The 27062-nt window shown below is 57.4% G+C and overlaps 2 protein-coding genes across 3 annotated transcripts; both read left to right on the top strand.

Moving 5' to 3' along the window:
* Positions 1-1263: 1263 nt before the first annotated feature.
* ACVRL1 (activin A receptor like type 1) lies at positions 1264-8585 on the top strand. 2 transcript variants are annotated; one of them, XM_061361798.1, is made up of 11 exons: positions 1264-1375; positions 1663-1842; positions 3648-3808; positions 4411-4635; positions 4826-5025; positions 5112-5211; positions 5464-5610; positions 5893-6168; positions 6428-6625; positions 7470-7600; positions 7690-8585. In XM_061361798.1, the coding sequence occupies exons 3-11, from the start codon at positions 3676-3678 to the stop codon at positions 7822-7824; spliced, it is 1545 nt and encodes a 514-aa protein (XP_061217782.1). In that variant the 5' UTR covers positions 1264-1375; positions 1663-1842; positions 3648-3675; the 3' UTR covers positions 7825-8585. The 2 variants fall into 2 exon arrangements, with proteins under 2 accessions (XP_061217782.1, XP_061217784.1); XM_061361800.1 differs by lacking the exon at positions 1264-1375 and having other exon boundaries at positions 1623-1842; positions 3720-3808.
* An 872-nt stretch (positions 8586-9457) lies between these two features.
* ACVR1B (activin A receptor type 1B) lies at positions 9458-21906 on the top strand. The gene is made up of 9 exons (XM_061361797.1): positions 9458-9611; positions 16499-16738; positions 17700-17948; positions 18222-18452; positions 18769-18936; positions 19386-19542; positions 19961-20085; positions 20665-20795; positions 20955-21906. The coding sequence occupies exons 1-9, from the start codon at positions 9488-9490 to the stop codon at positions 21078-21080; spliced, it is 1551 nt and encodes a 516-aa protein (XP_061217781.1). The 5' UTR covers positions 9458-9487; the 3' UTR covers positions 21081-21906.
* The last annotated feature ends 5156 nt before the right edge of the window (positions 21907-27062 follow it).

The following is a 27062-nucleotide window of genomic DNA, read 5'->3' as shown; positions in this document are numbered from 1 at the left end:
TTCCTGTGTATTTCCGGGATGCAGATGGAGGAACTCTTTGTCCTGGGCAGCACATGGAGCAGCATCACTTGCACCAACCTGGACCCTGCTGTACAGGGGGAAGGGGCAGTCAGGGTCCCACCAGCCAGAGTCCCCTCTGCTGTGATGGGGAATGCTGGATGTGCTTTCGGGGTGGTTTGACCACGGCCCATGGATGCCCATGGAGCTTTCTGTGCGATGATGCACCATGTTGAGCACCCAAATGATGATGAAGGTCTTGCTTTGAGGGGTGAACAGGAGGTTGTGGGTGCAGGATCAGAGCAGGGATCAGAGACCCTGGAGTGGGTTTAGTGCATCCATTAACACCTCTGTGGACAGCCCTGGCTCCAGATGACTGTTATCACTGACTGCAACGATAAAGCAGGGAGCTGATGCCCACCATGTGCATCAACCCATGGAAGGCAGCAGGGACACAGGAACCAGCCAGGAATAGCCCCGGGAGGGGCTGATGAGATCGGATCAGAGATGGTCGCGGTGATAAAGGCGTCTGCAGGCACCGGCTTCCTCCCGGGCGGCTCCTATCGGATGGAAACTGCCCGTTTCCCCTGCACAGAGCTCGGCCCCGGCACGGGCAGGGTCAGGCCTGAGGGTCCCGCATGATTTATCCTGGGTTTGTGCCTTTGTTTGTTTAAGCTTCCTAGATCACTGCCGATAGCGGGGCCGAGGCGGCCAGCGAGGCTCCAGCTTTAGCATCATAGACTCAAGCAGGTTAAAAGACCTTTAAGACCATCAAGTCCAGCCATTCCCCCCAGGGCAATGATCCCCTTTGCTCTGGGTGCTGGTTGGGTTCAGGATGTGGTTGGGGTTGGGGATGCTGTAGGGAACAAAGGAAAATCGGGCCCTGTAGCTTCACTGGGAAAGAGGATGGGAGCGGGTCCCCGTGCTGTTGGGAGAAAGGCAGGGATGGGGCTTGGGAAGGTGCTGGAAGGAGAGCGGGGGACAGGAGGAGGGTGAAGCTGCTGAGAGAGGCCCAAAGCACAGCCCCAGACTGGCAAAAGGGGAAGCGGTGCTTCCGCATCCCACAGGGAGCGGGAAGTGCCCGGCCTCCCACCGTGGGAACGGCTCTGCCACCGGCATCCCAGCACCCACAGGAGGCACAGGGATGTGTTGGCACTGAGCAGCACCCCCAGGCCCAGGGCTGAGCATCCCCAATAGGGTCATCACTCCCTGATGCAAAGAGCCAGGAAGCCCCTTGGCTCCGCCGGGATGCTCCCTCCCATCCCCATGAGACTTGGATGCGGGAGTGGGAGGGATGGTCGAGCACATCAAGGTCATTCCCACAGCATCTCTCCATGGTTTCCAGATCCATCACCATCAAAGCAACCAGCTTTATAAGGTCCTTAGATGATCAGGGTAGGAGAAATGATGGATGTCCCCATTGGGTTTGCCTGGGAAGCCGGGAAACTGAGTGGGAAAGTGCCTGGTGAAGGACAAGGGTGGGAGGAATGGGCCGAGGGAGAGCAACCAGGATGGAGCTGGGGCCCGGTGTGCGGGAGGAAGGGAGGCTGGCCATGGATGTGTGCTCAGCAATAGGAAATGCTTTATTAGCTGGGAGTGGTGGAGAGGAGCCAGGCAGGAAGAGGCAGTAATAAGAAGCATTTTTCTGACTTCTCCCACATCCAGACCACAAAGCGGCTGCGTTCGGATCCCAGGGCCACCGGGAGCAGGGAGCCGGGAGCTGGGATGGGCGGCGGGAGGGGAGCAGATCCATGAAGCTCCTCCAAGCCGGGCTGCTGAGACCTGCCCCGGCTGAGCCAGCGCCACATCCCAGCTCGGCACCGCACCGGGACACGGATGCTGGAGGTGAGTGGGGTCCAGAGCTGCCCCGAGCTCTGTTTCCCCCTGGATTTATCCTGGAATCAGGATTTGGTCCCGTTTCCTTCATGTTTGGAGGGACACCGGGGTTGACGTCAGGGTTGGTGGAGGCTGGAATCAGGGCTCTGGTGGTGATGGGAGCTTAGAGCTGGGTTCATGGCCAGGTCCTGGCTGGAGAGGTGGAATCGTGCATGGCTTCTACTGGGAGCCTGGAGCTGAGCTGGGAGTGGGGAATTTGAGTGGATTTGGGAAGGCACAAGCGGAAGGTGACAGCTCTCAGCCAGGGGCTAGAATGGTGGCAATGGGGCCACACTGGAGGGTGCAACCGGCTTTGCCGCATGTGTGACCACATGCGTGTGTGGGGTCACAAGGAAATTCCAGTTGGGAATTGGATCTTGTTCTGGAACCCCCCAGCTGCCCATCGCTCCCAGCTATGCCCCATCCAAGAGGTTCCAACTGGGGTGTTTTCCCTTCTCCTGCTGCTGCTGCAAATCCCAAAGGATGGAAGGATGGAACACAGCAATGTAACTTGCCATTGCCTCCCTGGGAAGATGCTCCAGCCACTGGGAAGGCAGCTCCAGAAAGGAGGGAGGAAGTTTGGGCACAGTGATGGAGACATGGGGACTGCTTTGTCCTGGGATGTTCTTCCCATGGGATGCCAGGGAAACTTTGGGTTAAGGTTTGCTCTTGGTTATGTTATTGCTTGCAGAGCAAAGTTTGGGCTGAGGCCCTGACCACATTGTGATCCATAGCAAACATCCCACAGGCTCGGGATGCTATGGAAGTGCCCCCGAGAAGGGAATTCACTCCCCAGCAGTTTTGGCTTCTCTTTAAAAGCCACCTTTCACAGGGAGCATCCCAGAGGCTCAGGGCACTGCAGCCCTGCTCCAGGGGATGCTGATCCCCAGCAGCATCCCAGCGGGCACCCAGGACCAGCCCCGTTGCTGTGTCCTCCCCACAAGCACCACCCAGGCAGCTATTCTGGGGAGGAAAAGCCTGTTTGGAGCCGGAGCCGGGGCCGGGGCCGGAGCGTGCTCCTGAGGGCCGGGTTTGCGTGACTGCGCTTCCCCATCGAGGCCAGGATCTAAACAATCTTGATTCCTGTCCCGGCAGCCCTGGGCAGGGCTCCTTCAATTGCAGGAAACGGAGCCTTTGGCGTGTTTATGTCGGGAATGACAAAGAATGAGCCGAGGAGGGGCCGGGGAGCGCTCGGAGCCATGGAAAGGGGCAGCGATGCCGGCGGGGGGCAGCGGCGGCTCCGCCGTGTTTGCTTTGGCAGGAGCGAGCCTTTGCCAGGGGCAGAAAGAGGCAGAAAACAGCGAAACTTCCCCCAAATCCCAGCTGGGGGGGGGTTGAGGGGTTGGGATTTGGCCGCCTCTGCTCGTGTCATTGATAAACTCCATGCAAAAGCCCCCCCGGGACCCAGCCCCGGATCGTGGCCAGACGCACTCGGCGCCGGCTGGGGCTCTGAGCTCCGTCTGCACCTCGGATGCTGCCAAAGCTGGGATCCGGGGCTGCAGAGCCCATGAACGGCCACTGGGATGAGGGAGGGAGTTGGGGCAGCATGGGCACGGTGAGGGCCCCGCTCACCGGGGCTCTGTGTGCTGGTGATGCTGCGGCTGGGAGGTTCTCCCAGCTCAGGAGGTCCCAGGGATCTGCTCTTAGGAAGGGCTGTACCCAGGACGTCCGGAGCCGAACTCCACTTGGGAGCAGCACATCCCACCTCACACCGCACACTCTGCCCACTCCATCACTCCCCAGGTGCCCCTTTTCCTTCCCCAGCCCTGCAATAGGGACACGGGCACTGCAGGGACGTGTGGGATGTGGGAACATTGGGGGTCCCTCTCACCCCTCTGCTCCCACAGGAAGATGCTGTGTGGAGCCTGCAGCTGGGTGGTGCTGGTGCCGGTGCCGGTGCTGATGCTGATGACCATGTCCCTGTGCTCTGCAGCCGGTGAGTACCAGCCAGGTGATGTGGTGATGCTCCTGCCATGCATCGGGTTTCAGACAAACCCTCGGCCCTTTGGGAATGTCACCACTTGCTGTGCTCCAAATAAACCTCTGCTGGAGCTTGCCTGGAGCAAGCAGCAGGGGGGGACAGAGCTCCTTGGGGACCCCCATTGTCCCATTGAGGTGCTCCCTGCTGTGACAGTGACCAGAGGGGATCTCGGCTCAATTCCTTCTGGTTCATCAAGTGAACGTCCCTGCTGTGACGTTGCCAGAGGGGAGATGGGAGCAGGCTTGATGCACACGGCTTTTCCCAGGGGTGATGGTGAGGAGCTGGGAGCGTGATCCCAGGGGAAAACCACGGTGACCTGGGGACAGATCCAGACACGGTGCTTGTGCATGGAGGACTGAGGCAGCAGAGCTCAGTGAGGGATGAGCAGCCCCACCGCTACCCCATGGCCATGACAAGGGGCAGCTTTTAGGCCAGAGGGGGGTATTGGGTTCAAGAGACTTTAGGACAGATGGCACTGTCCCCGAAGCCAGCAGCGTGTCCCCGGCTGCGCTGTGGGGTGTCCCCATGGCACAACGTGCCCCATCCTCTCTGTGCAGATGAGCTGCTGTGCGCCTGCGACGTCCCGCACTGCAGCACGCCGACCTGCACGGGCAAGGTGTGCTTTGTCAGCAAGAGGAAGGAGGACGGGACCATCACCCAGCACCGGGGCTGCTTCTCCCAGCACATCCTGGAGAACTGCCACACGCCCGTGACGGAGCAGTACGGGATGAGGTGCTGCGACACCAGCATGTGCAATGCCGAGCTGGAGATCTTCCTGCAAGGTACAGGGAGCCCTGCGTGGATGGAGGTGTGCTTGGGCTCCATCAGCACCTCAAGGGTCACCAAGTGGGATAGGGATGTCCCTTTGTGGGTTGTCACCCACTGACCCCAGTGCAGAGCCACCCTCCCCAAGCACCCTCAACCCTCCCAGGTCCACCTTCACGCTCCCACCCATTGTTTCCCCCCACACAGGAGAAGACACGCTGGGAAAGTTGCCTTCCCTGCCCAGCCTCCTCCTCATGATCTTCGTCCCGCTGCTCGCCCTCCTCCTCCTCGTGGCGCTCACAGCGCTCTTCTGCTGGAAGGTGGCCCAGCATCGCCACAACAAAAGCGACCTGGGGGACATGGACCTCATGCTGAAGGCATCTATGATGGGAGACAGCACCTTGGAGGTGGGTGAGCTCCAAATGCCCCCGAGGTGTTGGAGGGAGGGATCCGTGGGCTGGTTCTCGAGCTGACCCCATCACTGCCTGTGCAGGACCTGCTGAGCGATGACTGCACCACGGGCAGCGGCTCGGGGCTGCCCTTCCTCGTCCAGCGCACTGTGGCCAGGCAGATCACACTGGTGGAGTGCGTGGGTAAGGAGAGAGGCTGCACCCACAGCCACCTTCCCCCTGTGGTGGCACCAGAGCCAGGACCTGGGTGTCTCAGCCAAAACCCCCCAGAGAGCCCAAGTTCTCCCCCTGTGCTGCTGGTGGGATGAGGATGGAGGGAGTGGTGGTGGGTGTCACTTGACCAAGGTCAACAGATACCCTGTGATGCTCCACACCATCATGGGGATGGGCAGAGGGGACCATGGCCATGGTGACGTGGTGCTGTGGCCATGGCAGGCAAAGGACGCTATGGGGAGGTGTGGCGAGGCGTGTGGCATGGGGAGAGCGTGGCCGTGAAGATCTTCTCCTCCCGTGATGAGCAGTCATGGTTCCGTGAGACAGAGATCTACAACACCGTCCTGCTGCGGCATGACAACATCCTGGGTGAGCAGCGGGATGGGATGTGGTACCCGGGAATGTGGTACCCGGGGTTGTGACACTCAAGGATGCGGTACCCCAGGGATATGGTACCTGAGAGATGTAGAACCCAGGGATGTGGTACCCAGGGCTGTGATACTCAAGGATGCGGTACCCCTGGGATGTGGTACCAGAGGGATGCAGTACCCAGGGATGTGGTACCCTGGGGATACGGTACCCAGGGATGCTTTGGTGACCCCGGAGTAGCTGCAAAGCGGCTCCACGGTCACAGTTCCTCTTCACATCCAGGCTTCATTGCCTCTGACATGACGTCGAGGAACTCCAGCACTCAGCTCTGGCTCATCACCCACTACCATGAGAACGGCTCACTCTACGACTTCCTGCAGAGGACAGCCCTGGATGTGGAGACCTGCCTGGGCTTGGCCTGCTCCATCATCTGTGGCCTTGTCCATCTCCATGTGGAGATCTTTGGCACCCAGGGCAAGCCTGCCATTGCCCACCGTGACCTCAAGAGCAGGAACATCTTGGTGAAGAGCAACCGGCAGTGCTGCATTGCAGACCTGGGTGAGATGGGGGGCCGGGATGTGGTACCCCAGTGGTGTGATATCCAGGGATGTGGTACCCCAGGGATTTGGTACCCTGAGGGCACAATACCCACGGGTGAGGTCCCCTGGGGATGTGGTACCCAGGGCCATCCTGCCCAGCGATGCAGTGTCCTGCAGTCACAGCACAAGCATGGCCCTGACTGCCTCCATCATCCCAGCATTTCCCTGTTGGCCTTGCCAATCTCCAACCCCATTGCCTCTCTGATTCCCCCCTCAAGGGCTGGCTGTGATGCACTCCCAGGGCAGCGACTACCTGGATATTGGCAACAACCCCCGGGTGGGCACCAAGCGCTACATGGCCCCGGAGGTGCTGAGCGAGCAGATCCGCACCGACTGCTTCGAGTCCTACAAGAAGACGGACATCTGGGCCTATGGGCTGGTGCTGTGGGAGATCACCCGCCGCACGGTGGTGAATGGTGAGCGGCTCCGCGCCTGCTCCGGGCTCCCCTTCCCTCCTCTCTGCTCCTTTCTGTTCCTTTTTGTCCCTCGTTCCCTTCGCCCAGATTAGCTGTCAATTATAAACACTGTAATCTAGTGTCAGCACCCGGCTCCCTGATTAAAGGGCCCATTAGACTCAATCAGCGCTTTGTTTGTTCAGCGCTGATTAGAAAACAAGCAGCTTGGAGCTGCTGCTTGGAACCCGGCCACGGCCGGGACCTCCGGCCAGCGGGGCCTGGCTCGGGAGCACGGGCTTGGGGACAGCGATGGGGTCCCCAGCGCAGCGGAGGAGCCTCCTGCCCCTGCTCAGCACCAGCAAAGCCCATTGGAGGCATTAATGGAAGGGGGAGGCAGGAGGCTCCCCCAGACACAGTCTGGCCTCTGGATAATCTCATTTACCACCCCAGGGCTCCTTCACGTTAATCATTTACCCCGAATCACCCAACCATGTGCAGGGGGTGACCGTCAGTCAGCTGGTTTTAAGCCTCACCCCCCCACCCTTGCCCCTGCGCAGCCCCACGGCATCAAGGAAAGGGGGTCCAGAGGACCCCAAGGTGCAGGAGCCACCCCTCGGGGTGCAGGGGGCTCCCGTCAGAGAGGTTAAACCCCGTGGACACACAGACATATGGAGGCACTAAACTGAGATTAGCGGGGCCAGCGGGCGGGCTCGTGTGGGTCTGGTGTGGCACCAGTGCTGTGGTTGATGCAATTCCCACATGTACCCCACGGCACGGGGCAGGTCTGTTGTATCCTGCGATGCATGGGGCAGGGGGTGAGCCTCGCATCCCCCCAGTGCCCTCACACTGCTCCCCATTCCCATAGGCATCGTGGAGGAGTACCGGCCACCCTTCTTCGACGCCGTCCCCAGCGACCCCAGCTTCGAGGACATGAAGAAGGTGGTGTGCATCGACCAGCAGACCCCCGTGGTGCCCAACCGCCTCTTCTCTGACCCGGTGAGTCCCAGGGGGGGGCTGCCCTCATCCTATTCCCACCCCATCCCATGACACCCATCCATGTCTTGCCCTCTTTGTGCCTGCGCCAGGTTTTGTCAGCGCTGGCAAAGATCATGAAGGAATGCTGGTACCAGAGCCCCTCGGCCCGCCTCACCGCCCTGCGCATCAAAAAGACGCTGAAGAAGCTGAACAATTCCCTGGAAAAGCCCAAACCGGAGCAGTGAGCGCCGGGCATGTGCTGGAGCATCCATGGGCTGCACTGGGAATGCTGGCGAAACTGACACCGGGATGGCTCCTGGTCACAAGGGGAGGGTGTTTGCAGCCGCTGCCTTTCCCACCCCTCCTCAGGGGCTTTATCATTGGCAAGGAGGGAGAAAACAGGGAAAACGAGGAAACACAGGGAGGAATCTTGCAGGCCTGGATCCATCATCCAGCGCCTGTCCATTGGGAATGGCAACGGCTGGCACCCCCCGCGGCACCGCAGGCAGCGGGCGCTGCCCCGACCTGCCTGCCCGGCGCGTTGGCAGCGGGAATGCCGCGGGCTCGGCGGCAGCAGGAATTCCCCGGCAGGGCTGTGCCGTGTGGGCTGGATCTCAGCGGGAGAAGCGGGTCCAGCGGCAGAGACCCCCAGGGCCAGGTCTCGGGGGTCCCCAGGACAAGGAGCCACCGGCACCGAGCATCCCCGGTGCTGCAGGAATGCGCCGAGCGCCGGCTCCCGCAGCCAAGGGGCCTGATTCTTCCCAAGGAGCTCCCCACGTTTCCCCCTTCCCAAGCCCTTTTGGGCTTTGCCAGCGTCTGGGTGTTTCGGTGCAACCCTTGCGGCCAGCTCCAGCTCGCACCGCTCGCCTCCATCCGCGAACCCACCCCCCGTTGAGGGCTGTTGGTCCAGGACTGTGATGTTCCACAGCCCCAGCTTTGCTCCACAGTTATTTAATGATTAAGATTTAATATATTTAATAAAGTGTAAAGCTATTTGATCGCTTAAGAGCTGCCAAACCTGCCCCGTCGGGCACCGGGGCCACACCGCAGGATGGGACCCTGCTGCCCGGCGCTTCCTTATGGCTTCGGTTACCGCTTCAGCACCGTGTACCGCTCCGCATCCCACAATAAACCTCGCTCCAGCCTCATCCCAACCCTCTCCCTGCGCCCGTGAGGGGCTGGGAATGCACCAGATGCTCCGGTGTGCTGGGGTCCGCACCGCCCATGCTCCAGGGTGAGTTCCTGCTCCCAGTTAGGGACTGGGAGGAACTGGGAGCTGCTGGCCCTCGGTAGGGCTGGCAATGGGGTGAGAGGTGTGGGGCTGAGCAGGGCAGGGGGGCCCTGGCCAGGCATGGCTCAGCAGCACACCCACACACGCATGTACACGCATGCACAGCTGATGCACATTAAAATCATGTGTGATTGCAGGCACACAAATCATGCATGACTGCACACACATGTACATACATGTACACACACACAACCATGCACGGCTGCATGCACACACGTGTACATACATGTACATACATGTACACACACAACCATGCACGACTGCATGCAACACAAGTGTACATACGTGTATACACACACACAAACATGCACAGCTTCATGCACACACGTTCACATACATGTACACACGTGTACACACACAACCATGCACGGCTGCATGCACATACGTGTACACACACGTACACACGTGTACACACACGTACACACGTGTACACACACAACCATGCACGGCTGCATGCACACACGTGTACATACATGTACGTACGTGTACACGCACGGGAGGCCCGCCCCACATGGGGGCGCGTCCCCTTTAAGGCTGGCCCCGCCCCCGGCCGCGCGCCGCGCTCGCCCCTCCCGCAGGCGCTGGCGGCCGCTCGCTCCGAGGCCGCGGCGCTCGCCATGGCCGCTCCCCCCCCGCCGCCGCCGCCGCCGCCGCCCCGCGCCCTCCGCCGTCCCCCGCCGCCGTCCGCCGCCATCCCGCTCCTCGTCCTGCTCCTGGCCGGGGCGCTCCACGGGGCCCGCGGTGAGTGGGGGCCCCGGGCCCGGCCCGCACCGGGCACAACATGGCGGCGCGCCGCCCCGCCCCCGCCCGGCGCCGGGAGGGGAACCGGGGGGGATCGAGAGGGGAGGCGGGGGGCGAGGGCAGGAACCGGGCGGGAGGGGGGGGCAGAGGGAATCGGGGTGATCCATGGGGGGGCCTGGGGGTGTCAAGGCCCCGGTGTGGAGCTGGGTCCGGGGTGCGAAGGGGACCCATGCAGGGGGGGGGCACCCCCTCTGTGCGTGCTGGCGCCTCGGAGCCAGGCCCTCGCCTTGGCTTGGCTGGGAAGAGCCGGCGTGTGCGGAGGGATAACGATGGGAAACGGGATTCGGGGGGGGTCTGTGTGTGCTGGGGGGTCCCGGCCCCGGCCCGGGGGGGGGGAACACGACAGGGGAAGGGGCACCGCGTTGTTGTTGTTGCGGCCTCAAGGGGTTGTGGCTTCAACCCATGGGGCTGAGGGGGGCTCGGTGCTGTCTGTGCTTGCTATGGAGCCTCTTGGGACGTGCTGGATGGTGGTTGGGGTTCCTTAGAACGGGAATATCGGGTGATAACGGCTGTAAACGGGGGCAGACTGTGCGTTGGGGTTGGCTGTGCTTCCCCTTCACCTGATGGGGATGCCGGGTGGCAGCTCCGCGGTTCTGGACAGCCAGGCCCTTGTCCCCAGGGATCTCTGAGCATCTCCTGGTGGGGCTGGCGGCATCCTCGGCTGCCCGCAGCCCATGGCCCTGTGGCTATCGGGGGCCATCTCCGCTTGTGTAAGGCAGGGACCTGTTCCAACAGGAGCCGAACGTTTGTTCTCCTCCCCAAGCCTCTCGCCCTTCGCGTTGTGTGTTCCCAAGCGGCTGCTAATAACTTTGTGTGTGCAGATCAGGACTTGTCAGCAGCAGCCAACGGCTTTAAACCCCACTGGGGCTGGAGGTGAGGGGTGGATGCCGGAGCCCTGTTGAATGTGGGAATGCAGACGCGCTTTAGGGAAGAGCAGCTCCGCTTCCTGAAGGAAAAGCCAGCCTGGGGAAGGTGTTCAGCTTCGGTGTGTTAACGGCAGCGATGCTCTTCAGCTTCGGTGTGTTAACGGCAGCGATGCTCATCGCGCCTCGCATACAGCCGGTGTTTATGCCAGAGAAAAAGCAACAGGAAAGGGCCAGTTGACTGCGTGCATCTCCTGCAGGCTCTCAGGGCTTTGATACTGGGCTCCTATGGCTGCTTATTGTTTCCGCTCCCCGCGTGCTGTGCCTGGAAGGTGGGAGCTCTGCCTGGGCTCAGGATGGCCGGGAATGGGGGCTCTAAACCTGGGAAGTGGCTGCTGCTGGAGCAGCCATGATGCTGCTGCCTGGGCTCGATCTTAGCAGAGGAGGGGAGCCTGGAAAACCAGCCCTTGGTGGGCATCCGTGAACAGGGGAGAAAGCGGCCCCCCTGCTCCGTCCTTTAGGAAAGGGGGAAAGGTGCCTCTGCGGTGGTAGTTCCAGGGCAGGTTGGCTTTGCTTGCACGCTTGAAAGAGAGCAAAGGAACACGGTGGGGAGCAGCCTTGGGTCGGCTTTGATGAGTGACAGCCCCTTAAAGCAAAGCCTTCACCCCGCTCAGTGAGGCAAGCTCCATGTGGGCCCTGAGTCCCATTTGCAGCTTTCCAAGCAGGGCTTCTCTGACTGGAAATGAACCCAAGGAGCGTTCTTGGGCTCCCGTGGCCGGGCAGCTCCGGCTTTGCCAGTGCTGGATGCTCCGGAAACGGCTCTTGCGAAAGGGCTGGGGAGACGTCAGCTCTGGGAGCACCAAAGTTCACTGGGTGGTGACGGTGGGAACGGGCTCAGCACCAGCAGGACCCAGCAGCACCAGGAGGAGCTGCTCCTCTCGAGCTGTTATGGGGGTGAAGCGTTGGTGCTGAGCGCTGGAGTCAGGCCCTGGGCTGGGAGCGCCCTTTTGTCCTCTCTGGTTAAGCCCTTGGCTTTCCAGCCTCCCTTTGCTTGGATCCTGAACCTGGATTTACGGCTTTTCCCACCCTTCCCTAAGGTTTGCTGCTTAGAAATGACCTGTGGACTGCTGGGGTCGGAGAGCAGGCTGCACACGGAACAACTTGGGATTTAGGCTCTGAAAAAGCCAATGTCCTCAGAATACAGCTTTGGGGTTAAGCTTTGAGGGTATAGATAGTGAGCTGTGTGGTTTGCAGGACTTCTCCACAGGGATGGGATGGGATGGAATGGGGTGGGATGGGATGGGATGGGATGGGAGGCTTTTGAACTGATTTCCTAACAAGTTAAAACACAAAAGAGGTGCCAGGACAGAGCCTGGAGAGGGGGTTTGGAGCCTTGTCTCCAAACAGCAACAACAGCAGAAATGTCAAGGCCTTCTTTTCATGAACCTTTTCATGAGGAGCCTCCTGTCAAGTCACTTCTTCAAGAGCCATTTAAAAGTCATTCCTTTTGTGTTCCTTGAGTAGATGCAGGGAAAGGTCTTCCCTTTCAAGGTGAAAGCACGTTCTTCCTGCCTTGTTTCCCATTCAGGCGATGTTTTGTAGTCAGCCATGGCAGGTTCAGCCTGTGCCAGGGGACTGCAGCCAGCTTGAAGAAGTTGGGACTCTTGTTTCCAACTTGAAATATCCCTGGTATAATTTTTAGTTCCTGGATGACTTGCATGGAAGTGCTTTTTTTCCTAGGACTTGGTGGCTAATTTTAACTCTCATTTAGCAGCAGGGCAGGAGCTCTCAGAAGCACGAGTAAGGAGTGAAAGAGATTCTGAGATCCGAAAGGAGGAGGAGAAGGTGGTGGGGCAGCAGGATGTAGGGAAGATACTTGAGGTGGTGGTGCTGTATCTACAGAAATCAGTTCTCAGCAGCTCCTCTGTCAGGAAACAGAGGCACTGGGAGCATCCAGGACTGGCCTTGAGCTTGGTTTTGGAGCTGGTGAGTGTAGGTGAGTTGGCTCTGAGGCTTGGAGGAGATGCTGGTGGGCCATAGGGAGGGACATCTCCTAGGGAGGGATGTAGGGGAACTGAGGGGAATCTGTTGGAAAAGCCTTTCCTGGCTTCCTCAGGGGTTTGGGTGGCTCATCCCTGCCTTTGAGAGTGGAGGTTGTTCTCTTGAAGCCCTGCTCTTGGGGTGGTCCAGGTGAGGAGGAGCACAAGGAAGCTCCTGGAACAGAGCTCTGCTGCCTCACCCCAGGGGAACGGATTCTGTTCCTAACCTGCTCTTGGGCAAACCACTCTGTGATAAAGGTTATTCTTCCTGTCTTTCTTCCAGCACAGCACACAGCAAAACACTGAAAAGGATTCCTTTCTTGCAAGCATGTTTATACACGTCCCTCTTCATTAGAGCATCTAAGAAGCGGCAGAGGTACAAACCCAGTTGTTTTCCATGTCTCTTGCTGCAGCATTAAACCATCACGACCAGCTTGGGGCTCATTAAGTTGGGTGCAGCTCCTGGTCCAGAGTAAGGGAATCATTCTTCTTCCAGCCTCAATTCCAACTTGGAAAAGAACAGCAGCTTCCAAGCCTGCAAAACTCTTTTTATCTGGTAAATATGGGGGTGGTTATTGGCAGTTTTACCACTGATCATCCTCAGGTTATTTATGTGAACACGTCTCCAGCAGGTAGGATTTAGCCCTGAGCAAATGGCATCTCGCAGAGCACAGCTTCAGGAGCATTGGGAAGATGGATTCCAGAGGGTGCTTAACACCATTCCATTGCATTTTGCTGTGGAACTCTTCCCCTGCCTGGCTGCAGAGACATCTTGACACACAGAATCCTGGGCGAGAAGAGCTGTGCAAAATGAGCTCAGAGAGATGCTGAGGAGAAAAAAGGAATGTTCTCTGCCTGTCAGAGCTTCATGTTTGAGTCTCCCTGGAGCCCAGAGCTCTAATCCACAGCCCCCACCTGCTTGTTTGGAGGCATTTGGGGAATACAGGTTGCTTTTAATGGGGGAAAAAGGGCTTCACTGGGTTTCTTCTCTGCTGTAGCTCATGCAAAGGGACACCAATCCCTCTGTGACAGAGTCAGCTGCACGAGGGAGGCTGGAGCTGGACTTTAGCTCCTACCCAAGGCTCTGACCATCTTTGCCTGGAGGTTATGGCCAGGAACCCAACCCTGGGAGCAGGAGCAGCTCCTAGGCCCAGCACCAAGCCTGAGCTCTGTTATGGAGGATCAGGAAGAGCTTTTGGCTTGTGGCAGTGTCAAGCAACCATTCCCGTCATCAGGAAGAGCAGAGAGGACAGGCCCTGGGCTGGCTCAGTGCTGTGCTTGCTGTCACCTACCTGCTTGCTGTCACCTGCCTGGGATTGAATGGCAGCGAGGGTTTGCCTCAATATAAACCCCAACCTGATCCAGCTCCTGAGTGAGAACAAAGCTTTCCTTCTGAAGAGCTGCAGCTTAATGGTAGGCTTGTTTAAACAGCTTCTTTGAAGGGTTGGGTTTGTCTCTGAGCAGATAGAGCAGGCTCTGCTGCCAGCTTGTGCAGCACCTTCCATGCAGACTCATCCCCGGGCGTTCCGAGAGGGGAGCTCGCTGCCTGAACTGCTCTTTTGTTTCCCTTTGCCCCATCTATTTTCCTCAGCCCAGTTCAGTTGCTTTTATTAAGTAGATTATATGTTCTGCTCAACAGGAGCTTTTCTTCCCCAATAGAAAGAATGCCATTGGCATGAAAACCACTTTGATTCACTCCTTGTGTCCTTCTGCTTCACCCAGGCGTCCCCGGCTGCTCTCATAGCACTCATGGGATGCCTGGTGGGGGGCTCCGGGTATGTGTCCATCTTCTGACCCCCAAATCCAGTGGAAAACAGCAGTTGCTCTCCCCTGTTCCTGGTACGAGAAGAACTTTTCCCTTGTGGTTAGTCAGACTGGAAATGCTGGAATGCTCCTGGCTTCTGGGAGTGGGGCCCTTCCTCCTGCAGCACTGCAGCCAGTGGTGGGTGATGCTTAAGGAAGATATGGCTGTAGTGATGGTAGATGTAGATCCTGGGCTTTTCCATCAGACAGAGCCTTTATTTCTCCCCTTCCTATGAGGGCTTTGGAGGTGCAAACCTAAGGATTGCTGTTAATAAAGGTTGTCTCAAAGGGGGACTGTCAGCACGAGGGGAGGTGAGGCCATAGCCCTGCTTAGCAGGAAACATCTGCTCAGATAAGGATCCTCTTTCTCGCTGTGTCCCCATGCAGTGGGGCTCTGGTGGCATCCCTTGCAGGTGAACTGATTGCTTTAAGCCTAGCGATGGAACTGAGCAGCTAAAACCAGCTCCTCTGCTTCCCTTCCCAGAGCAAGGCTTCCGCTGAGGCCAGATCCTTCCATCAGGACTTCACAAAACCAGTTTCATTGGTGCCCTGAAGTGTTTTGTTTACTTGTGGAAGGAAAAGTGCCACAGCCTAAATCTTGGCTTTGAGACCTTAGAAATGAGTGGAACAGGAACAAAGGGGAGTTTTGCTGGCTCCAAATCAAGTAGAAAAGAGCCGAAATGGTGAAGTGTGTGTGGTTTAAATACCTTTAATTTGTACCTTGAGTTTTGGAGAAGGGAATAAAGGAGATGCTTTAAAACTCTCTTTTAAGTACACTTGAAGGTAAGAATGTGCCCTGACAGCTCTTTCCTATCTCCCGTTTTCATTTCATCTCCATGATAACCAACCTGGGCTGCATGTGCTCATGCTGCTTTTTCAAGCAGCTCTTCTGGATCTTACTGGCTCTTTCCTGCCCTTTTCAATGCGGTGGTTCCAGACCTGCCAGCATCCACATTTAGCCGGTGGGAGATGCAGCAGAGCCCACCTTGGGGCTGCTCAGCAGCTCCCAACAGCAGCTAGGAAATGAAGAGCACGGTGGCCTTAAGTGAGGAGTAATGCCATTAGCCTGCCTGATGTCCCTGGACACTGGTGATAAGAGCTAATGGGTGTCTTCCTCCTAACGCAGCCCTGCGCTTGCCCAGGACCTGCTTGCTTCTCCTCCAGCTCAAGGTGCCCCCAGCACCAGGAGGGTACACACAGACACAGAGGATGTGGCTTTTGGACTGGGCACAGTTCACTGCGGTGCTTGGGATGTGCTTAAACCACTTCTTTAGACTGTGTACCCAAAAGGCCATTCCTGCAGCAGGTGAGGGATGTTCCTGGATCCCTGCAGGAAGGCTGAGAGCTCAGATGAAAGCCCTGGAAGCAGGCCTCACCCTGCTCCTTGCCTCTCTCGTGTTCCCTCGTTGTTCCCAAGGCTGAGGATTTGCTTACAGTGTTCCAGCTTGGGAACAGCACAATGACAGCTGGGAGGTGACAAAATGTGGGAATCTGCCTCTGAGTTTCTCTTTACCCAAAGAATCTTCCTGGAGAGCAGGCAGAAAGCCAGGAATTCATTTGACCCAAGGTAGTGTCTGGGATGAGGGCAGCAGTTACTAAATAAGTGACTGGGCTGGCTGGGTGTAGCGTGCTTGGCTGGTGGGGTTGGTTTGAACTGGGGTTGGTTTGCATCTGCCAAGTGATGGGCAGGGGTGGTCGTTGCTCCCTGACCCCCCTCTGGTGGAGCTGAGCAGGGAGTGGGGTGGAATCAAGTCTGTCAGGTTGAGTAATGGTTGCTTGGAGGCCGAGTTCGGAGCCTGGGTTGGGTTGGGTTGGGTTGGGAGTGGAGCTCTCCAATCCAGCCCTAGATTGCAGGGGTGACTTGGGGCATCGCTGGTTGTGGTTGCAACAGGGGCAGGCAGAAGGGCTGTCTGGACAGTCAGCTGCTTCCACGTGGTCTGGCCTTCGCTTGGGTTCTTGCAGGGCTGAAGCACTGAGTGTGAATGTTCTGTTCTGGGTCTTCCTGAGCCTGAACCCAGCCAATTCCCTCTGAAACAGGAGGGGAAAAAAAGGGAGGTTTTCTCTTCTTGGAGCAGTTCCTCTCCCGTGGGTTTTAAACTTGCTTTTGCTTTGGGTCCTGCAGCTCTGACATGTCTCTGCTCCAGCTGCAAGCAAGCAAACTCCACGTGTGAAACGGATGGCGCCTGCATGGTCTCGGTCTTCAACCTGGATGGTGTCAAACACCACGTCCGGACCTGCATTCCCAAGGCAAAACTGATTCCTGCTGGGAAGCCCTTCTATTGTCTGAGCTCGGAAGACCTGCGGAACACTCACTGCTGCTACTCGGATTTCTGCAACAAAATTGATCTGATGGTTCCCAGTGGTAAGCAGGGAGCTGGGGAAGGTGGGAATAAGGAGCTCTGATTTCACTTCTTCCCCTAGGTTGGAGCATTAGTTTTGTTTCCTTGTTATTTCCACGTTAGAGATCAAACTGCTTCAAATGAAAACCTGAAGGTGCTTGAGCTCCCCCTGTGTCACCACGTGATGAGGTTGGGCTTTAGGGCAGGAAAAGCTTCCAAAGTCTGGGGGTTTTGCAGTTTCACTGCACTCCTTAGCTCCAGCTTCTCTCTGCTGACCAGCCCTGCTGCTGGTTTCCTCCTAGGCCTCCAGAAGCAGCAGCACCACATTCATCTCCACTTAAATACAAGCTTCTGCTGCATGATGCTTGCTGCCTGCAGCAGCCTGTGGTCCCTGGCCACGGCTCACATCCCATTCCTGGCTCTGGGTTGCACTCCGAGCCACCTGGTTTTATCAGCAAGGGTTGCTTTCCTTCTTCCAGGCCTGCACATCCTGTCAGTGCTGAAGTATGGGAGCGTTGCAGCAGGTTCAGAAGTGTGTGGGATGGAGGGGTGCCCGCCTTCTGAATACACAAAGAGGAAGCAGCTTTCCCTTTGAAGGGAGGGTGTGGGAAACGTCTGCTTCTTCTCATTCCTGGGACACAGGGGGCACGTGGTACTTCCTCATACCTCCTTGCTCTCCGTTTTGGGCTGCTGTTCAGTGGATCTCATGTGTCCTCCTTGGGTACAGTGGGGGTCTCAATAAGACAAGGGGCTCAGGTCCAGGTCTTTGCTGACTGTTACAGGGGGAAAGGGAAAGAGGGAGAAATGAGTCCTTACTGACTGGTTGCCTTTTCTCCCACTTGGAGAGGTCAAGGGGAAAGTAAAATACAGGCTTTTGGAGCACATCCATCCAGGAATGGGCTCCTGCCCTCTGCTAAATAACCAGTAATGCCCAATGCCACCATCTCTAAAAGTATCTTTTCTTCCCCTCCCTTCCCTCCCAAGGCCACCTGAAAGACAACGAACCCCCCTCGAGCTGGGGTCCTGTGGAGCTGGTGGCAGTGATTGCTGGACCCGTCTTCCTCGTGTTTGTTGTCATGATCATCGTGGTCTTTGTTTTCCACCACCACCAACGCGTCTATCACAATCGGCAGCGGCTGGACATGGAAGACCCCTCTTGTGAAATGTGCCTTTCCAAGGACAAGACCTTGCAAGATCTAGTCTACGATCTCTCCACCTCTGGCTCTGGCTCAGGTATGAAGATATGACTGGAAATGATGAATGAGAACTTGTCATGGAGCGGAGAAGTCTCTCCTGGGCTCCTGGTTGCCTCAGCTTTGCCCGGCTGCAAGGCTCTTGCCTCATCAGCCTGCTGAGGTTGCCTTGGCATGAGTAATGTGAGGGCATGTTTTAGGCAGACACTGTCAGTGTTCAGTGCTTAGGCCAGGTCAGAGCAGTAGTTCAGCTCCTCCTCCTCCTGCTGTGCTGCTGCAATGGGCTCTCCTTCCTCCAATCCCTTCTCCATAGGTTTGCCCCTGTTTGTCCAGCGCACCGTGGCCCGGACCATTGTCCTGCAGGAGATCATTGGCAAAGGCCGCTTTGGGGAGGTGTGGAGAGGCCGGTGGCGTGGAGGGGATGTGGCTGTGAAGATCTTCTCCTCTCGGGAGGAGCGTTCCTGGTTTCGGGAAGCAGAAATATATCAAACTGTGATGCTGCGCCATGAGAACATCCTGGGGTTCATCGCTGCGGATAACAAAGGTAAAAGGGGTCTGAGAGCAAGACTTCCTCCCTAGGCAGGCTGCTCGTGGAAGGTCCATCTCTTCACTTGGATTTACAGTGAGATGGTTCAAGGATTGAATCAAAGAGCTGCATATCTGAATGTTCTGTGCCAAAAGATGGGGAACTGCTGCTGGTGGTGAGCAGCACGATGGGGCTTGAGCTGCACCTTCAAGTCCTGTTTGGCCTTAATGTTGGCCTGAGTTGGCTGTTGGGCTGCAGCCTTACTCTTATCTCTGTCCCCAGAAGCAGAATGCTCTGTGGTTGTGTGCTGAGCACAGTCTCTTTCCTGCTGCAGATAATGGAACATGGACTCAACTGTGGCTCGTCTCCGACTACCACGAGCACGGCTCCCTCTTTGACTACCTGAACCGCTACACGGTGACCATCGAGGGCATGATCAAGCTCGCCCTGTCTGCTGCTAGTGGGCTGGCCCATCTGCACATGGAGATCGTGGGCACACAGGGTGAGAGCTGGGAAAGGTGCTGGGGATTCTTGAAGGGAGGAGAATAAAGCAGAACTGGGGAGAGGGGCTGATGTGCTGCACAGCGAATGCTGCCTGGGTCAGCCTGGGTTCGTCTGGTCAGTACTGAGCAGAAATGGACTGATGGCTTTGGCTGCCTGCAAAGTGGGGTAGCATTTCACCTCCCCATCCTAAAATTAGCGCTGAATTCCCACCTCCTTCCAGCCACATCAACGTGGCTGATGCCTGGGAGGATGGAGTCGATGTCCCTCTTGAGGCCTCTGGATGCTACTGCATCCGTTGGCACCGCAGCGTGGCAGCTCTGCTCTCATCCAAACAGGAAGATGTGTTGCAACACCGAGAGTTTAACAAACGCCCTGCAATCCGGTTCTGCCTCTGCACCACGTTCCAGCAGACCTTCACCCCTGCTCCTTTCTGGTTTGCTCTCTTAGGAAAGCCGGGGATTGCTCACAGAGACTTGAAATCGAAGAACATCTTGGTGAAGAAGAATGGCACTTGTGCCATCGCTGACCTCGGCCTGGCCGTCCGGCACGATTCCGTTACGGATACCATTGATATTGCACCAAACCAAAGGGTCGGAACCAAACGGTAGGAGAATGGTTTCGTGTTCAGCAGTGGCAGAGTGCACGCAGCAAACACCAGAGCTGCTGCTTGAGCATCTCTGGTTAAGCCAAGGGACCTCATATTGATGCTGAAGGGACGTCAGCACCTTCATCTCCGGGTGCCATCGAGCTGAGGGGTGTTAGGGTTACAGAAACCTAGCACCAGGGAGCTCAAACAGTACTTGACAACAAGCTTGGCATTCTCAAGAGCCTTTTGTCTGGAGCCTGATGTGCTTTTGGATGTTTTTAGCCTCTTTCCCAACTTGCTATTGTTATTTTACTCACTCTGTTACACCATGGGGCCCAGTTTGGCTGCTGGGAAGTGCTTTGTGGGGCAAACTTGCCATTTAACCGTCTTGCATTGAATCTCAGAGTGAAGCTGCTGTTCCTTTCCTCTTCTGCAGGTACATGGCACCTGAAGTCTTGGACGAAACCATTAACATGAAGCATTTTGACTCATTTAAATGTGCCGATATCTACGCCTTGGGCTTGGTCTACTGGGAGATTGCTCGGAGGTGCAACGCAGGAGGTAACACCCTTCATGTCCCAATGCCAGCAGCTCAGCTCCCTCCTGGCCCTCCCGGCCTTGCTGTTCCTGTTGATAGGGTCTTTGAAGGACCCTGTTTGAGGGAGAGCAGGGCTGCAGGAGCATGCATCACCACTGAGGGAGTTAAGTGCCCCAAGAGTGTTGTTAGGAGAGGCCTGTGAGGGTTAATGCTCTCAACTGGTTGCTGCTTATCCTTTGGATGGATGAAGAAGTGGTGATGCCCATTTGGGAGGTGGCTTTCTTCCCCTGAACCAGTATAACTGAATGTGTTGGCATGGCCAGGCAGGCAGGACACACTGTGCTGTGTGTGATGGAGCTGCTGCCCCGCTGCTGGAGGTGGGGATCACAACACTCTGACTCCTCCGCTCTGGGGCAGCTGCATTTGATTTCCCTGCATTTTTCTTGTAAGCTCCAATCCCAGACTCTTCATTCCTCTTGGAAATAACTGCAAAGCATTGACGCATCCCAGCAGTGAGTCATGTCCAACCCAGTGCTGGGCTGCTTCCAGTGAGGCTGAGCCCATGAGCCCAGGAATTGCATTTCCCCTTCTGTGCCCTTCAGGTATCCACGAAGAGTATCAGCTTCCCTACTACGACCTCGTGCCATCTGATCCTTCTATCGAGGAGATGCGGAAGGTTGTGTGTGATCAGAAGTTACGGCCCAATATCCCAAACTGGTGGCAAAGCTACGAGGTAAGGGCTGCTTCCATCTTCACGTCCCCTTCCCCTCCATAGGTGAAGCTCCAGTTTTAGGAGGCTGTATCAGTGGCCAGCCTTGCAGCAGCAGCCTGGCAGTGACTTGGGGTAGCGGGAGAGGAGAACCGGTGCCATCTGCCCTTGTTTCTTGCTTAGGCACTCCGGGTGATGGGCAAGATGATGCGAGAGTGCTGGTACGCCAACGGAGCGGCGCGGCTCACCGCCCTCCGCATCAAGAAGACCCTTTCCCAGCTCAGCGTGCAGGAAGATGTGAAGATCTAGGCCCTGAGCCCCAGCAGGAGGAAACTGCACAAAGCTGCCATGCTAGAGTAGACGTGTGATGGAGGCCTACCTCGTGTTTCTGCCCAATCTACTGCTACCAACCAGACAGCGTGACTCCAGGCTGCTAGGTGGGGTGACGGCATTGCAATGATGGCATTGCTCTTTTCCCTGCTTGGGTATGAAACAATCCGAAACCTTTTACGATCACCTCCTGAGAGCGTGAAGACTTCCTAGAGAGGGGTTTAACCTGAGGGATCTCAGCCATGATCAGAACTCTTGTTCCTTTAATGGAAATCCCTGTAAAGTTCACCCGTGGGCCGGGACGGAGGCCGGGTGCTGGGAGTGGGAAGGGAAAGGGAAGGTTTCCTTGGCCGTGCTCGGAGGACTTTTTCCAGGGACTGGCACGTTTAATGCAGCAAAAGCAAAACTCAATGGTGCTCCCCTCTGAGAGGCTGGGCCTGAACAGTTGATGAGCTTCGTGAGACTCCTTCCCCTCCTTTGTCTTCAGCCTGACAAAGCAAGGCGAGAAGAGCGACGCGTCTGCATGCACAGCGCGTCCCCTCTGCTGCTCAGCTCCTCCTGTAGACGTGCAGTGTCTGCCCGCAGGGTGCCTCATCCCTGTCCGTGCTTCCTGTGCATGTGCAACTCTCTCTCGAGTGTCCTTCCCTTGAGCTGTGCGCGCTGGTGCTCTCCTTGTTGAGTCGTGAGCATTGTCTGCCTTGGACAGGGCTGCTTGGAGCCAGCCCCGCTGGGTGCTGGGGCCCTGCTGCCCCTGCTGCGGGTTCTCTCACTGCCACCCCTCCCGTTGCCAAGGCAAACCCCACCAGGAGCACTTTGCTCCTGGAGCCCAGTGGGGGTTCAGGTCTTCAGCCCCTGGGGTGTGTAATTGAGGGTGGAAAGAGAGACCTGGGCAAGGGAAAGCTGTGCCATGGAGCCGCGCTGGGGATGGGGAAGGGGCAGTGCAGGAGACTGAGTGTCCAATGCAGACACAGGGGCCAGGGGTGCTCTGCTCCTCCTGTGACCCACTCAGGAGCTGACACCAGGCTGTGGGGCTGGAAACCAATGTCCATCGTTTTACTATCCATATATAAATAGCTCATAACCTGGAAGTGGCTGTGTATAACGTGGGGTGGGGGGGATCTGCATGACTTTTCCTTTGACGAAATGCTGAATCAGGGTCAGGTTAGGGATGGGTGACTGTTGGCTGCAGCAGGACCTGGCAGGAAGGGGAGGTGTTGTGCTGAGGGCTGGTTAACGGCAGCCTGGGAGGTGCTGGGCCCTTGGTGTTAGGTCGGTCTCTGCAGTGCATAACTCTGAAGCCATAACTTTGAACTGGAGTGGGTTTGATTCTTATTTTTTATGATGATTATGGTGATGATTTTCTGGAAGGGTCTGGATTTTAACCTTTTTGAACTATTGCTACTTCTTTCTACGAGAAGAAACCCCCAAATCCCTCCTTGTTACCTCTTGTTTGTAAAGAAATCACTGCAAAAAAAAAAAACCCAGAAAAAAAGAGAAGAAACCAAATGCACACAGCTCGATTTACACTGGAACCGCTTCTGCTCGACCCTTGCTCCTGCTCTCTGCTGAGGCTTCATCTCTGCTCCATCCCCAGTTCACTCCCTTTGGTTTACTCTCTTCTTGCTGCCTGTGTGTGTCCGTGTGTGCGTCCTCCCCAGGCTCCCCGTCTCGTCTGGGACTTGGTGTCAATGAGGAGTTTGGGGGTTTTACATCGTGTTTGGAGCTGTTGTGCATCCTCCGGGGGGGTTTGGTGCTCAGGAGGCCCTGGAGCAGTGGGGGGGGGTCCCTGGTGAGGTTTGGAGCAGTTGGAGGCTCCCTGTTGTGAACTTGCAGCTCCCTCCCCTGGGGTTCTGTCGCAGAACTGGGTCTCCCTTAACCGGCCCCGTGTAGAAACCGCTTCACAGAGCCCCCCGAGGCGCTCCAGCTGCTGCACCGGGCCCTGGGGAGGAGGAGGAGGAGGAGGAGGTCGTGGTGACTGTGAACTGCCATAGGAAAGCCCACGGCGCCCACAGCTCCATCACTGCCCTGTGGGCTCCGTGCCGGCTGCTGCCCAAGGACCAGCTCAGCTCCGGGACCAGCACTGCCCCACTCGCCCCATCCAACTGTAGCCACACATGCATCTGCCTCAGCGCTAAACCAAACAGCAGCCGGAGGAGCCCCACGGGGTCCCCTGTGAGCAGGAGGAGGTTGGTGTGTGGAGAGAGGCCATCGGGAGAGGCTCCCCGCGGTGGGAACGCTGATTATGTAGCATTCAAACAGCACTTTCCATGCAACCACGGGCCGGGGAGGGGCGGTGCTGACGGAGCTGACTGGGACCAAGCATAGGAATCACTGCCCGGCCCTGGGATGCGCCAGCTCCAGGCAGTTCAGGCCAGGGGATGAGGAGGGGGAGATGTTGGGTACCACAGGGCAGAGGTACGGGTGAGCAGGGGTACGCTGGCTTCAGAACCCATCTCTTGGTACTTCCCTGCCCCTTTTTGGTTTGGGTTTTGTATGTTTTATTAGCAATGGACTGTAAAATAGCCACTTAGACACTTTACCTCCAGTATGCAAGTGTAAATACGGTGTAAGATAGGAAATCTTTTTGTTTAATATAAACCGAGGCTGTCGATTTCTGCTGTACATGATTAAAAGGTTGTTTTATTCACGTCAGGTGGTGGAGTCTCTCCTGCTTTGCTCCATGGGCTCTGGGGGGGGGAGGGCTGGAATCACCCCTTGGGAATCCCGCTGCCCAGATCCTAAAGGTGGGGATGCAGAGGGGAGGATGAGGCAGGGATGAGCAGCTAAGGCCGGGCTCCCTCTGCAGGGAATGGTTACTGGGGAGCAGCAGGTCGTCAAGGGGGAATAAACCTGCATCCAACCCACCCCGTGTCCCTCTTAAACCCCCTTTCCTTGGAGGGCCAACCGGTGCTGCACAGAATGCTTCTCCCTCATTGGAGCCTCTCGTCAATGAGCATCTTGGGAGTGGATCCAGGGGAAAATGCATCGGGATCTGGGGAGGGGCAGCGGCTGTTGGAGCCGGGATGCGGGAAAGGGGCAGGGAAGCGTCAGCCCTGTCCCCGCAGTAAGGAGCTGCTGCCCCCGGAGGGTGTGAACGGGGCTGGGGAGCGGCCGTCCCTCACCCCGCTGCCTCCGTGGTGCCGAGCAAGCGAGCGGGTGCTGCCGTCCTGTGGACAAAGCTCGGTATTGCAGGTGGGAGGGCTCGTTATGGCGCTGAGCTCCTCTCACTGCTGCCATCGCGTGGACAAAGCTCGGTATTGCAGGTGGGAGGGCTCGGTGTGCCGCTGAGCGCCCTTCACTGCTGCCATCCTGTGGACAAAGCTCGGTATTGCAGGTGGGAGGGCTCGGTGTGCCGCTGAGCGCCATTCACTGCTGCCATCCTGTGGACAAAGCTCGGTATTGCAGGTGGAAGGGCTCGGTGTGCCGCTGAGCGCCATTCACTGCTGTTATCCTGTGGACAAAGCTCGGTATTGCAGGTGGAAGGCTCGGTGTGCCGCTGAGCGCCATTCACTGCTGCCATCCTGTGGACAAAGCTCGGTATTGCAGGTGGGAGGGTTCGGTGTGCCGCTGCGCTCCTCTCACTGCTGCCATCCTGTGGACAAAGCTCGGTATTGCAGGTGGAAGGGCTCGGTGTGCCGCTGAGCGCCATTCACTGCTGTTATCCTGTGGACAAAGCTCGGTATTGCAGGTGGAAGGGCTCGGTGTGCCGCTGAGCGCCATTCACTGCTGCCATCCTGTGGACAAAGCTCGGTATTGCAGGTGGAAGGGCTCGGTGTGCCGCTGAGCGCCATTCACTGCTGTTATCCTGTGGACAAAGCTCGGTATTGCAGGTGGAAGGGCTCGGTGTGCCGCTGAGCGCCATTCACTGCTGTTATCCTGTGGACAAAGCTCGGTATTGCAGGTGGAAGGGCTCGGTGTGCCGCTGAGCGCCATTCACTGCTGTTATCCTGTGGACAAAGCTCGGTATTGCAGGTGGAAGGGCTCGGTGTGCCGCTGAGCGCCATTCACTGCTGCCATCCTGTGGACAAAGCTCGGTATTGCAGGTGGAAGGGCTCGGTGTGCCGCTGAGCGCCATTCACTGCTGCCATCCTGTGGACAAAGCTCGGTATTGCAGGTGGAAGGGCTCGGTGTGCCGCTGAGCGCCATTCACTGCTGTTATCCTGTGGACAAAGCTCGGTATTGCAGGTGGAAGGGCTCGGTGTGCCGCTGAGCGCCATTCACTGCTGTTATCCTGTGGACAAAGCTCGGTATTGCAGGTGGAAGGGCTCGGTGTGCCGCTGAGCGCCATTCACTGCTGCCATCCTGTGGACAAAGCTCGGTATTGCAGGTGGAAGGGCTCGGTGTGCCGCTGAGCGCCATTCACTGCTGCCATCCTGTGGACAAAGCTCGGTATTGCAGGTGGAAGGGCTCGGTGTGCCGCTGAGCGCCATTCACTGCTGTTATCCTGTGGACAAAGCTCGGTATTGCAGGTGGAAGGGCTCGGTGTGCCGCTGAGCGCCATTCACTGCTGCCATCCTGTGGACAAAGCTCGGTATTGCAGGTGGAAGGGCTCGGTGTGCCGCTGAGCGCCATTCACTGCTGTTATCCTGTGGACAAAGCTCGGTATTGCAGGTGGAAGGGCTCGGTGTGCCGCTGAGCGCCATTCACTGCTGTTATCCTGTGGACAAAGCTCGGTATTGCAGGTGGAAGGGCTCGGTGTGCCGCTGAGCGCCATTCACTGCTGCCATCCTGTGGACAAAGCTCGGTATTGCAGGTGGAAGGGCTCGGTGTGCCGCTGAGCTCCTCTCACTGCTGCCATCCTGTGGACAAAGCTCGGTATTGCAGGTGGAAGGCTCGGTGTGCCGCTGAGCGCCATTCACTGCTGCCATCCTGTGGACAAAGCTCGGTATTGCAGGTACGAGGGCTCGGTGTGCCGCTGAGCGCCATTCACTGCTGCCATCCTGTGGACAAGGCTCGGTACTGCAGGTGGTGTCTGATGGAGAGGCGCGGTGTGGCTCTAAAAGCCTTTTGCTGCTGCCATCCTGTGGACAAGGCTCGGTACTGCAGGCACGGGGGAGGCGAGAGGCGGTGTTCACTGAGGAATCACCTTGCAAATTCCTTCAATAACTCCCGCAGCATCTCAGGATGTGAAATGATGGGCTTCATCCTCCTGTGTTTCCAGTGCTGAAGCGCCTAGACTTCATTTGGACCTTTGGATAACTAAGAATAGCTTTGTACTAGGAATGGTTAAGTGCTACTTTCTTTTGACTTGCCCCTTCCCCATGCTGAAGATGGACAGAAAGGTCCAAGCTTCTAGTCTTTCCATGACTGAAATGGACTAGACTGGGCTGTGTGTGTGCTGTGCACCTCGACACTCACCTTATCAGAGTGATCCCATGCTACGCAATGCGTCGCTGCTGGTTTACACTGCTCAGCCCTCCACACTGCTGCTTGAGGCTTAAAAAACAAATCCAAAGTCAGCTTAGGAATCCTGCACCGTTTATTCTCTTGGGAAACAAGCACCCGATGCCTGCTTGAACGTGATGGTTTGGATTCAGTGAATCGTTGTCTTTGTGTCTTACAGATCTATGTTCCCAGTAAGCATCCTAAGCCTGGGCACTAAGCTCTCCTAGGGACGATTTGAATCCATTCCGGCTGCTCCTGCTTCTGCCCGGGAATCAGTCCTCAACATGGGGGGATTCTTGTCCTGGGGGATGGGCTCAGGCCCTGGGGAGCAGCATCGCTTCACCCCCAAGGTGATGGTACCCAACGGTGCCACCCGCGATGTCCCCTGCACTGTCCCACCACGGGACCCCCCCTCCTCACAGCATCATCTCTGTGCCCCCCTCCCCAGGGTCCCCCCGATGGTCAGGACGCGGTTCCCGATGGAAGGGGCGGGGCTGAGAGCAACTGGAGGGGCGTGGTTTGACACAGAAACGGGCGTGGTTTCCGCTGGCCCCGCCCCTCCGGGGCCGATAAAGC

Source organism: Neopsephotus bourkii, unplaced genomic scaffold, assembly GCF_033783945.1.
Source record: "Neopsephotus bourkii isolate Nb327-2 ecotype Australia unplaced genomic scaffold, CSIRO-AGI_Nbou_v1 NB_1063, whole genome shotgun sequence".
NCBI classification, from domain to species: Eukaryota; Metazoa; Chordata; class Aves; order Psittaciformes; family Psittacidae; genus Neopsephotus; species Neopsephotus bourkii.
This window is presented reverse-complemented; position numbering and strand designations above follow the sequence as displayed.